Here is a 13,150-nt window from a genome sequence, read left to right as displayed (position 1 = left end):
GTGAAATTTTGACACCGCGAAATTAAAGCACTTTACAGTACATACATTGTAATGTATAATATTTAAATATATTCAAAGAAGAAGAATATATATGTCAATTTAGATCCTAAATATGAAACTTAAGAAGGATATTATGTTTTATCAATATTCAGATTTCCAAGAAAGGTGAACTGCGACTTTTTGTAATTTTTGTTGCAATCTTATTAGTTTTCAATCTTGGTACTTGGCCCAGGAGATAGGAATACAATCTACTGTATACGGGGATACTTTCGCCTCCATGTAATTTTCGCCCTCTCACCACGAGGGCGAAAATAAAGCCTGGGCGAACATTTGACGATCAAGTAGAATTATATAACAGGAATTAAAGCATCTGAGGGCGAATTTAACACTAGGCTAAAACAGATATATTTATGCCAGGGCGAAAGTTACCCCATATACAGTATCTTCAATGGCATTCTGTCTCCCATTTGACATAACATATTTATCCTGCAAAATGCCCAGGGGGCCAACATGTAAAATCTCTAAGGGGTGGGCTTATTAACTATGATTATTAACTAGTTTTTTGTTAATATTTTGCCCTTGTTTAATCGATTTTGAGTTTGAATTACGATTTTGTCACAGCGTCAGTATTTTACATTATATGAGATATATCATTTGGTGGGCTTATTTATAGCAGGCATGGGCATGTTGTCAGATAAATATGGTAATTTCATATGATCTTAATTTTGCATTCTGATCATCAGTTTTTGGTTTTATACTAAATTTGTAACTGAACATTTGAAACATTGCTATAATGACATATTTTGCAATGGTTATGATTTTGTTGTAGTGAAGACTTTAGTAAAAGGTACAGATTTTGAGAAAAAGTTGTAAAATCTTATTACTATATACTGTAACCACTAGTGCATAGAATTTAAGAGAGATTATTAATAAATCAGGTGACTTTTTTGGTCTGCAATGAGCCACTTTAATGACCTTGTCAAAATTCCAATGGGGATACATCATCATTATATTCACATGCAATCCTCGATCTTATCCCATAGCAGAGACTTGATTAAAAACAAAATTAATTTAATGAAGTGTCTTTTTAGCTACATGTACAATATCTCTTTACATTTGAATACAAATGATATCTATTGCATCATGATAATGTACATCTTCCTGTTGCTTTGCCAGATGAAACTTTCAACTTCAAGGAACCTTCTCCAATATTTGCTGTCACATCAGGGTTTGATGTTCCTGAACCGATGAAGGTGCGGGCAAACTTTGCTTTTAATTGAAATACTTACATGTACAGACTATACAATATCATATTTATCCTGAAAAGTGACAGGGCCAACATGTAAATTTTAACTCATATAGCAGGACAATTAAATAGCTATCCAGTAATAAACAGCACCCATGATGCCTATTGAAGTTGAGTAGAAATGCCAATGAATGCTAGTTCATTGTCTGGTAATAAGCCCACCCCCTATTGTTTCGGGTCAAAGTTTATGTGCTATAGAAGTAGGTAGGCTTATTTCAAGGCATGGGTGTACTTTTCATTTGCATTTTTTGACTCTAAAAGCATTGCACTAAATTAATTATGATTGATTCTTTTATATACACACTGAAATTGAATGTGCAAATTAATGAATGTTTTATTTGATAAAATTTGGCAATGCGTTTAAATTTGACCCTACAAAAAACTTTATACATGTACAGTACGAGGAGGGTGATTTGGTACTCAAACGCTCACAGAGCGTTTGCGCTGCGCGAGCGTTGGGGATTAAACCCCGCTGCAATCCCGCTCTAATCCCGCGCAAGCGATGTCGCTGCGATCCCGCTCACGCAGCGATTCCGCTCTGACAAGGAAGCAACCCGCTCAGCCAGCGATAAAGATCCGGCAGGCCTGCAAACCCACTCACGAGGCGATCCCGCTCTGGCGGATTAGCAAAACCGCTCAGCCAGCGACCCCGCTCCGGCGGGCCACAAACCCGCTCACGACGCAAACCCGCTCACGAGGCAACCCCGCTCAGCCAGCGAACCCGCTCACGAGGCGGAACCCGCTCACGAGGCGATCCCGCTCCGGCAGGCCAGCAAATCCGCTCATCCAGCGATCCAGCTTCTCTTGTCGCTTCCCTGGAATGGGCATAAGGAATCCTGTGTTTTATGTTACGATGAATAAGGAGGAATTCACATTTCTTCCACCAGAAACGTCTGCAGAATGTAATGTAACGTTTACAAAATGTGTTTCGTAATCACTTGCTTGAGTGATTCTGTAGCGTTAGTGAAGAAATTGATTTGACAAAAATACATTTTATATCTTTGTTATTGTAAAATCACAGAAAATGGGTTTAACACAAAGTTATTTCTTTAAACAACATCTTAAAATCTAAAAGTGTGCATTAACGGTCTCAATAATAATAATGTTCATGTAGTTATGCGACAACGGGCTGGTATACATCGTAAATGTACATTGTAATGAACGATTTCGTCCTTTGTGTTCTGATGGTGTCGGTGACGAGTATCATTGTTTATTTATTTGTAATTATGAAATAGTATGCTAAATTAGAAATGTATACATTCCAAACTATCATTGCACATTTGTACATACCCAGATTTGGCAAAAGAGAAAGGTGATTAGTTTCTAAATACGTTAGTGATAGTAGAGAGTGGGTAACATTTGCTGTGTTTCTGCCATGTGTAAGATTTGCTTTTAAGGTGATGCTTGATCAATTCTAATCAATTCATTTGATTACTTTCGGCTGAAGAGAATAACATACAAATGTATGAAGACAACAACATTGCATAAACTTACACGTTGTAACACACATATATACGTCTGAGCAGAGACTTGCATATACATGTACATATATATGTCAAGTAGTAATAACGACAGTACAGACAAGTAAATTGTCGAATTTTCGAGGCAATCTGCTCCTTTATCAAGACACAGGTAAATCACATACGATCACATATAGACATAGAACACGGAACAGTTACACAAATATGGAAGGTAAAAAAAAAATCGTAATGTTGTAAAAACGATCCCCCTCGGCCGATATGTAATTCGCCGAGGGCCTGTTGTGCTTAATTAGGAAACATCTTAGGTGGTGTACAGATGCTAAAAGTAAATAAATAAATAATATAACTTAAAGGTTTGACAAAATAACATTGCGGATTATTACGATGTGACGGCAGCGCGTGCTGTGTCGTGAATGTTTTTGTTGTTTTTTTTCCGCGATATGTACACACACACATATATATATATATAAATATATACATCTCCGGTCTGAGAAAGCTAAAAATCTAACAAACGATTTAATTTGAACGATAGCGCAGTGGGGCAGTGCTGGTCGAATGAGAAGGCTGAGCACATTGACTTGTAATCGGAGCCACTGTAATAAGCGCATATGTACATGTATAACCTCACCTGTGACACTGCGATACATCTTACTGGAAATTTCCTGCGATTCGCAGTAAAGCAGGAAATGTATGTATGTTTGTTACTAGAGTAGGGTACTGTAAATGATGTAGCTCATGGCGAAGGAAAATGAGTAACACGTGTACAATTGTACACTATTCATACATGTATATATCTACAAGCTATGAAGCATACAAAATATGAATGACTTATATACGTGTACTAGACGTCTATATCTTACAAAATATCACGCACGCCAAGAAGTACCGGGGTGCCTCGTTTTTATAACCAGATGACACAGAATTCGACGCCATATTGTATGCAATGCCTCGTAGCGTTTCGAAATACACTGGTATGGAACGCCATAGCTGCCTTATGACCAAAGGTCTTATATCATCATGTCACTATGTTATATCATCATGGCGATATAATACTATAACGTGATGATATAAAATGATGATATAAAACCTTAAGTCTTTAGGCAGCCACATGTATGGCGTTCCATACACTGGGATTAAAGGCCTATTTTGTGGCGAAATAGACAGAAATTAAACGCAAGTCACACGTTTGATTTCTGGTTTGGTATAATTTAATAAAACTGTGTATAGTTCGATATTATGAGAGGGAAAGAGGTATGGTCCTTTTCCGCTTATCCTGACCTAGGCCACGTACAGCGATAGTCTGGGCTAAAAATACAGGTGAAATATCACGTGACTCCAGTGATTCCCTCAGTACCAAAATAGATCGTCATGGTCCATTGGCGCGCTGTGTGTTGTGAACGGATTATGTAGTCAAACAACACCATATGAAATAAAGTTTAATCGACATGTTAAATAGGAATTAGAAAGTTGCAAATAGCTCGATGATGCAAATTTACGGCCATTTAATGAAATATCCATTGCATTAAACGAACATTTTTTTTTGCAAATAAGAATGTTTACATGATAGAGATGTAAGGTTTGTATTCAAAAACTCGGTTTTTAACATTTATTTTTTTGATTTTGAAAACGGTCACCGTTAGGTCGAAACAGGTCAATATGCGCCATACCTCTTTGTCTTCAAATAAAGGTCAATGATCAAAATACAAAATACTTGGTCAGAGAAATCCAAACTGTCTAGGATACTCTGTGTTTTCTAGTGAAATGAAGTTTTATCTGTTGAATGCTCTATTTTCTTTGACATTTCATACATTGTTGTTCTTAACTTCAAATCGGTCTGACGTTTAGAATTTTTTTTTTATTTTATATCGGAAAACGGACACTTTCACGTTCTGAGGAAGGCACAAATTTCGCGCTACTACGCGATGGATCGAAATAACCAAAACGCTCCTAATACAATTTTTCCAGTGTAGCGATTATGTTATAATTGTAACATTGTTGTACACTTGTTTGACTGCTTGTTACACACCCTCAAGTCTGTCAGGAAGTAATACAAATCTTAAATGTTGAAGTTTTATCTGCTAAATGATATATTTTCCTTGACATTTCACAAAGGATTTTTTTCAATTTCAAACTGCTTTTTACAAAACACCATGTTTTATATTAGAAAACGTACACATTCTAACAAAATTCGTTCTAATTTACCATAAAATTGATTAATTGTGAAAGCACCTTAGTAAAACATGCTTCTGCTTGTTGCGTCCACAGACTGGTGTAATCATCGGTCAATCACCAATAAATGTACATTAGTTATGTGTTTACCATTTCTTACTCGTTACCAAAGAAAGCAACACAGCATCAACATTTTTAACTAAAATAATGTGCCATTTCATTCGCAAATTAATATTCAAATAAACATACCAACAATACAACAGTTCTGGATACTCTGGTTTGTGAGAAAAGACGAACACACGTACAGTAAATCCAAGCGTTATATTCTATACAAAACCCGCTTTAGTCATGAAGGACACTTAATTTAGAAAGTAATATATTATAATCATCATCATCTACAATATACTAAATCTCTCTCCCGTATGAATACCAGTGTTAAAGTCTACAACAAACTTCTACATATACAGATTTTATCCCTTATTTTACATGTCGCGGTCTCAGGGATCAAAGACGATTAAATGCTTGAGAAAGACATAATTTATATACGATCGTTGTCAGTGAAATTATATAAAAGTGAGTCGCAACAATTATAATATAATTGATACTTTCTGTACAGGTATAAAGCATAGGTACTTATCAAAACCATTATTTTAGCTCCGTTTTTAATGATAAAACACAAACAATTTATTTCATCGAGACTAATCATAATTAATACTAAAACTTATAAATTCGTAATGATTTTCGTGTATGATTTTTTTTTCCTCCAAATTTTATGTATTTTTTGCTATTATTTTTGTAATTGTGTCATTATCATAAAGTGATCGAGACCCTTGTGGTTTTGCTTTCAATTCGTGTCGCAAGTCTTAAAAAAGGACTTTTAAAAGATGTATAAACATGTTCGGAGAATTACGAATTCTCAAGTTTTAATTGGTTAGTATACCGCTAAACCATTACCAGGTGTGAAATTACGGTCCACAAGCTCGTCACACCTGTCACTGCACCACAGGTGTCCGTGATTTCTGGTGTTCTAATCGGCACACGCCGATAATTGCTTGTGAGTTCACGCGTTTGGTTTCTGTGCACTTCAAAGGAGTTCCGAAGGCATGCTTTTACAGGTTGTTTGTACATAAATCGAGCTTGAATTTTATTAAGAATTGCCAGAGACATATATACAGATGTATATATCTGTATATATGTCTCTGGAATTGCGTTTATACTATAGGGAATACATTTTCAAGTTGTTGAAATCAAACACATTATTTTTGGAATTCAGTGAGTTTCGTTTTCCATACAAACGAAAAAAAAATCATATCTCAAAGGTTTGTCTATAGAATAATTAACCTAAATTACCTCATTCATATATATATCCATGATGTTGAAATTTACTCTATGAATCTTGTCTGGGAGTTACTGATCTTTCATGGACAAAAATCCCAAATAACGGTATAATTTCTCTTTTGGCTAATAAAAAACCCCAAAATGATTAGCATTTATTTCACATCTTGAATGAATTGAATTTTTAACTTGTGTTACTAGAAGTATTATAACCGAAATCAATACTGGTACATTTGTATGTAACAAACCGGTCATGCCCTCATAATAAAGGCTATATGATGTAAGTCGTTATAAACGGCCGGTTATTCAAATGTCATACATGTTACAACGACCCGTTAAAATAAAAAATATAAATAAAATATTTTAATATACATGTTATATACGACCTGTTATAATAGAAAATAGGTAAGATGATGCATGTTGTATTTGGCCGGTTATGATAGAAAATTAGTAAGATGTTACATGTTGTGTATGGCTCGTTATGAGAGAAAATTAGTGAGATGCTACATGTTATATATGGCACCGTTTAAAAAGAAAATTATATGTCCCTGGTTTCGGTAGCACTTGTTATTAACTAATTCACAAATATAACTCAGAGAGTTTATTCAGCACTTTCCTTTTTGTTGTCTTATTCGCATTAATTACAGGCACGTGTTCACGTTTGTTTCTATATATTTCCTATATGGAGGCTCCGATCGTGTTCAACCTGTGACGTCACAGGTCAGAGGTCACCAAAACGAGGTATTCGGCATTGGGTTTCAGGTGTGTTTTTGAGAAAAATCACAATTACTCGGAAATTGGTCGGCCGATTTTGATGCGGTTTTCTGCATTCTTGTTTATTAATCAATACCAATAACATATTAAAATAGAATTTTTCGTTCAGGGTACACTTTAAAGTAGAATGAAGATTACATAAGTGTATCTCGATATGGATTTATATAAGTTTTGCCTGATGTCCAATCATTTTGACTTTAACGTCTCGCCTATACTGATAGGCTGTATGGCCTAAAGCGAATAAAAAAAAATGAATCAAATGTGTCGAAATTAAAAATATGGATAAACCTGCTGTATACTGGGTGTTATATATTCTTAAGAAACCTGTCATAAATGGTTACCTTATTTTTTTTTTATTTAAACTTATTGCTATTCATAACTTATGGATACAAAGGCACAATTTACCAAAACTTACATAAAGCCCTCTCCTGACACAAATATACATAAATAATACAGCATAATTTAATATTGTTTACTGACATACTTAACAGAGATTTGGTGGAATTTTTGCACAAATACGTAATTACCGTTAATATACACTGGTGATTGACGTCATGATTGATCACTGTCTCGAAAACGCTTTAACCTATGATTTTTTTATCACGTGATTTCCTGTTCCCTGATCACCGGCTGGTTTTTTCGTTGTATTAATCATTATTGTAATTTTTTATTAAGTAACTATAAACAACTGAAGCAATCTGGTCTTAAAATATTACTTAATATCTGAACGAGTGACCTCGTAAGTCGTATATATCCATATGCGATAACCTTTTTTTATGTATCGCAATGCCATGTAGATTAACCATTTTAATCTATGAACAATATAATGTTCCCGTGTCTAAGCTTTAATATTAACCACAATTCAATACAATACCCGATCATATTAATCATTACCATAAAAACGACCCAGAATGAATACATCTTTAATTCACGTGGAATGGTACCACTGAAATTGAGCGCTGGAGGAGATCACATAAAAAGGAAAAGATATATATGAGGAAAAAAAGATAAAAAAAAAAAGAGACAGGACAAACGTATTGTACATGTACAGTAGGTGATTGATATTTAGATAATTGTTAAATTGAATAAATTACATGTAACTGTTATATTCGACTATGTGGCGCGACAATAACGTATCATATCGATGAACTGGTGCGTATGTGACGTATTTAAAATGGGTTCTAAGTATTTTGCAACATCCGACTTTTACAAGATTGTATTGGGTTCTGAACGATTTGATTGTAGACATAGGATCAATACATCGATCTGTTGTGTGTACTTTTCTTCGGTAGTAAACGTATTTCGTTCCCACTGAAAAATCATAGCTATAAACTTCCAGTGTACAGTTCATGTACAAGATGTACATAACCGGCGCGTGGGACAACCCTCGCTTGGTAGACGGGATATTCGCAGGAATTATAAGATATTGAAGCTTTCAATTAACTTTTTAAAAACATGTCCATGTACCGTATATTTTTTAACAAACTTGGTGATTATGTTCAATGTACAAACATATAATTGTCAATGAAAATAAATACAGAAACAATAATCGGTAATTTCGAACAGCATATTAACAAAATTGTACATTTTATACATGTACAAGTACATGTCATTAAGATCTAGAATATCTTCAAATGCTGTGTGATTTCCGATAAATAATTCTGCCAATAGAGCTTTAAAGCACATTTCCCCCCACATATTTCAGAACAAAATTATAGATTGTGGTTTATTCACGATATCGAAATGTATCCTGCCGGGTCAACATCCTTTCATATTAGTTTTGCTGAATAATATGCATTTAGCTGTTTTTAATCACTCACTCTTATGAAAAAGATATACATTTTTATCCAGATATTCTTTATGTAAAATGTCATGCTTAAAAAGCTATACGTTGGTAAAGTATTAAAAGTAACATCAATACCCCAGTTTCCGTGGCACTGTCATCATTCATGAACTTCCTAAAATATCATCAAAAATTAATACTTAAATCAAACTTTGAATTCTTTCAATGAATGAAAACGGATTTTTTTTTAAAAATAATATGACGTTGAAATTCAAAGTAATCTGTTAAACCAACAAGGTTGATCAAAACAAGGTTATGAAGAAATTAAGGAAAAATTCATAAGCAAATATAGACAAACCAAATTATGCGATATGTACAAACAGTACGCTCGTTAGATATTTTGATAGGGTAAATATCAATATAGGCAGAAAAATTATCTAATGAAAGTGACGGAACACAATTTTGTAGACAGATTCATTTATCACAAATCGTTACACTCCTCAGAGATAAATACAATCCAATGCAGTCTACCTAAAGGAGGCGTGATCTATTAGCAGTCAAATGATACATTTACAAGTATTTATTCAGCCCCGTACACTAAATGACGGCTATACCCAATATTACTGGTATATACATGAAAAGATCTATCCAAACTGTAATAACTAAATTATTTCCCTACAAATAGTTTTTATTAAAGTGGGCTAACATCAAGTACACTGTTATACTGTACATTAGTGCGAATATCATTCAACTTATAACTAAGCGGTCGTGAGTATTAAAGTAATACATTACACATATGAATTTGTATCTCATAGTTGAGATACATTTTCTAATTAATACTTACGATGGACTTCACAACTAAAAAACATATACATGTTGTTGAAAGTCTACCGTCATCACTGATTGAGCGGGTCTGCTACAAGTCCGCTCGAGCGGGTCCGCTACAAGTCCGCTCGAGCGGGTCCGCTACAAGTCCGCTCGAGCGGGTCCGCTACTAGTCCGCTCGAGCGGGCCCGCTACAAGTCCGCTCGAGCGGGTCCGCTACAATCCGCTCGAGCGGGTCCGCTACAATCCGCTCGAGCGGGTCCGCTACAAGTCCGCTCGAGCGGGTCCGCTACAAGTCCGCTCGAGCGGGTCCGCTACAAGTCCGCTCGAGCGGGTCCGCTACTAGTCCGCTCGAGCGGGTCCGCTACAATCCGCTCGAGCGGGTCCGCTACAATCCGCTCGAGCGGGTCCGCTACAAGTCCGCTCGAGCGGGTTTGAGCGGACACGTAGCGGACCCACTGGAAGCCCGCTCGAGCCCGCGCACGAACCCGCTGCCACCCCGCTCGAGGCCCGCCCAAATCCCGCTGCAAACCCGCTCAAATTCTGAGCGGATGGCTGCGCGGATCAACGCTCTGTGAGCGTTTGAGTACCAAATCACCCTCCTCGTACTGTATGTAATTGTGTGTATATATATACATGTACCGAGGTACCGGTATGTAATTTGTTTTCATAGAGTACTTTTGTTATTTTGTTCTACAGAGTTGCCTGAAGAAGTTTAAGCTGGAGTTCCAGAAAAGCATAAACAAAGATACAACCCATGTTGTAATGCATACAGGTAAACATTCTAGTAAGACCTACATGCAGATCAGATTTGTTATAAACAATGATCATGCATGGTCGAAGGTCATGTACCAAAATGAGCCGTGTTTGAATTGGCCTTGGTCAGGTCATACAAAGTTTCCTAGTACATTATAACTAAATTTGTTGGTGTTAATCATGAATACATGATAGAAAGGAGATGTGTGACATTGCTAAATAAGGTCACTGTCTTATTGAACTGTAACACAAAATACTTTGTTTGTTGACAACATGTGTATGCTCTTCAAACACAGGATGTTCAGCCCTGCACTGCTTGATCTTGTTTCAGATTGATCTCTGTTGTAAAACCAATGAACTAGGGTGTACAAAGCTAATTTTAATATTTGAGCAGAATTAAGTTAATTCTTTCCCCGAGGGATTGATAACTTATTATTCTTTGACTCTTGACACATATAGATACATAATTTTAGATGAATCGGTTATTGTTGCATCATGTTAATTATCATGGTTCGATGAAGTCATAATCATTCTTAACTTCAATTATACACCAAATTGCATGTTGTATTTAGATTGTCTATTACGTATACCATTGAATAAAATTATCAACCATCAGTAGTCTATTGAAGCATAATCTTTCTCCTGATGTTTGCTGAAGAATCCTACACTAACAACAATGCTAAATGGAAAGTCTGGATTTAATAAATTTAAATTGAGATTCTCATTTTTCAGTTCCAAGTGCAAGTCAAGTCTGCGACCGCAGTTTAAAATTTTTGATTGGAATCTCAAAAGGGCTTTGGGTGGTTAACGATGGGTGGTTGACTGACAGCGTGAAGGCCAACAGGATCATGCTAGAGGTAATTAATTTACGTATACTCTAGCATTGACAAGTAGCCAAATTGAATATAAAAGAAATGTACAAATTGTACATGTATACCTAATATAAAGACCAATTATGGAAAAGCTAGAGTGCTATCCCCACCACATAGTTAACATAATTGCTGGAGTAGGTGCATGGAAATGCATGTAAAGTATACATCAAGTTTTATGACATCAATATCTGTATTAACTCTTTCCGTACCGCAACTCCGGTCCGGAATCCGTACCGGATGTTCTAACTACTAGAGACCGGACAGAAGTATTCAGACAAAATGACGTTGCGTTATAACGTGCGGTATAGTGTTGCCTAAATTAAAACCGCCATATCTGAAAAACCTGTTTGTTTTACTTACTTAATATTTGGTAATATTGCCCTTTGCTTTCCTGACTTCCTTCAGACGGTCTGGGATTGTGTTATATAAACTCTGGATGTATTCCGTGTCCAACGATCGCCACACATCCGTGATAGCCTCGTACAGTTGGTTTTTATTGTTGATGTTGTGTACCATCGATTTAAGTTTTATTTTAATCTTCAGCCACACATTTTCAATTATATTTAAATCTGGGCTCTGTGGAGGCCATTCTAATGTTGAAATATTGTTGTTTTCAAAATATTCCGACACCACACGGGCCTTGTGAACGGGGGCATTGTCTTGTTGAAACACATACCTGTCATTTGCAAAGTGTCTGGCAATTACCGGCCAGAGATTATCTTCTAAAATTTGGATATATTTTACAGCATTAATAGTACCGTCAACACAACATATGGTTCCAACTCCATTGTAAGTAATGCACCCCCAAATCATCACCGAAAGTTTCCTTTGTGACCTGGGACAGACACAATCCGGGCGGTACCCCTCGTCCTTTTTTCGCCATACAAAAATCCTGTTGTCATTACCAACAACAATCTGGCTCTCATCGGAAAATATAACACCTTTCCAATAATTATCCACTGTCAAATTTCTTTTTTCGTAACAAAAAGATACTCTTTTCCTCAGGTTAACCTCTCGAACGACCATAGTTTTCTTTGTAATTCGTCTAGCGTAGCCCTCAGACTTTAAAAACCTGTCAATAGTTTTGGAACTAACCGGAGCATCATTTACAATGGTCCTAGAATTATTTACTTTGCTGGTTATTTCGGCTAAAGAATTTCTTCTGTTTTTCCGGACACAAAGAATAACGCGACGCTTCTCACGTTCGTCCAGAAATGGCGTCCTTCCGCATCGAGGGTTATTAACAACTGTTCCACGGGTTACATAACGTTTCCAAACATCTGAAATGGTAGATTTCGAGACACTTAAAACATCCGCAACCACTGATTGCTTGGTTCCTGCCTTAATCAATTTGATGATAGCTTCCTTTTCACCAACCGTCAGTTCAACACTTCGCCGACCCATCTTTCTTTAGCAGACTGTCAGAAAACATCAGCAGATGTCACGTACGTTTAGTGACGTAGATGACGTCAACAGTGACGTCACCTTCCCGCTGGTGTACGGTAATAAGCGAACAAGTAACCTATTAAGATTTTATCCGGTTTTTTGTGCGCCTCACGGTAGTCGACGGCGCTTAAGATTAGCCATTTGTCCGAATACTTCTGTCTCGCCCCCGCGGCCACAACAAAATTGCAGTATTAAAGTTCGTTTTTAGACGACATGTTTCTATTGCAAGAAATAAACAGGTAACCGTGGATTTATGTTTTTTTCATGTTTTTGTTCATAAACATACAACTCCTTACTTTCGCAACATTATGACCAACTGGTATATGATTATGGTTTAAGGATTGACATTTATCCGGCAACGAACGAAACAATTCACTATGGAAAACTGCTTTTGTATCAGTTC

At 36.2% G+C, this 13,150-nt stretch overlaps 1 protein-coding gene across 1 annotated transcript; it reads left to right on the top strand.

Moving 5' to 3' along the window:
* Positions 1-45: 45 nt before the first annotated feature.
* LOC117319477 (breast cancer type 1 susceptibility protein homolog) lies at positions 46-11,484 on the top strand. Its single transcript, XM_033874269.1, has 3 exons — positions 46-1,253; positions 10,373-10,448; positions 11,162-11,484. The coding sequence occupies exons 1-3, from the start codon at positions 1,248-1,250 to the stop codon at positions 11,308-11,310; spliced, it is 231 nt and encodes a 76-aa protein (XP_033730160.1). The 5' UTR covers positions 46-1,247; the 3' UTR covers positions 11,311-11,484.
* The last annotated feature ends 1,666 nt before the right edge of the window (positions 11,485-13,150 follow it).

Source organism: Pecten maximus, unplaced genomic scaffold, assembly GCF_902652985.1.
Source record: "Pecten maximus unplaced genomic scaffold, xPecMax1.1, whole genome shotgun sequence".
In the NCBI taxonomy this organism is placed as follows: domain Eukaryota; kingdom Metazoa; phylum Mollusca; class Bivalvia; order Pectinida; family Pectinidae; genus Pecten; species Pecten maximus.
Note: the sequence above shows the minus strand (reverse complement) of the source record. Positions and strands in the feature narration are given on the sequence as shown.

Excerpts from the sequence above, each read along its gene's own strand:
- LOC117319477 (XM_033874269.1), top strand. Across the intron at positions 10,449-11,161 it reads CCATGTTGTAATGCATACAG|TTCCAAGTGCAAGTCAAGTC; the intron begins GTAAACATTCTA and ends CTCATTTTTCAG.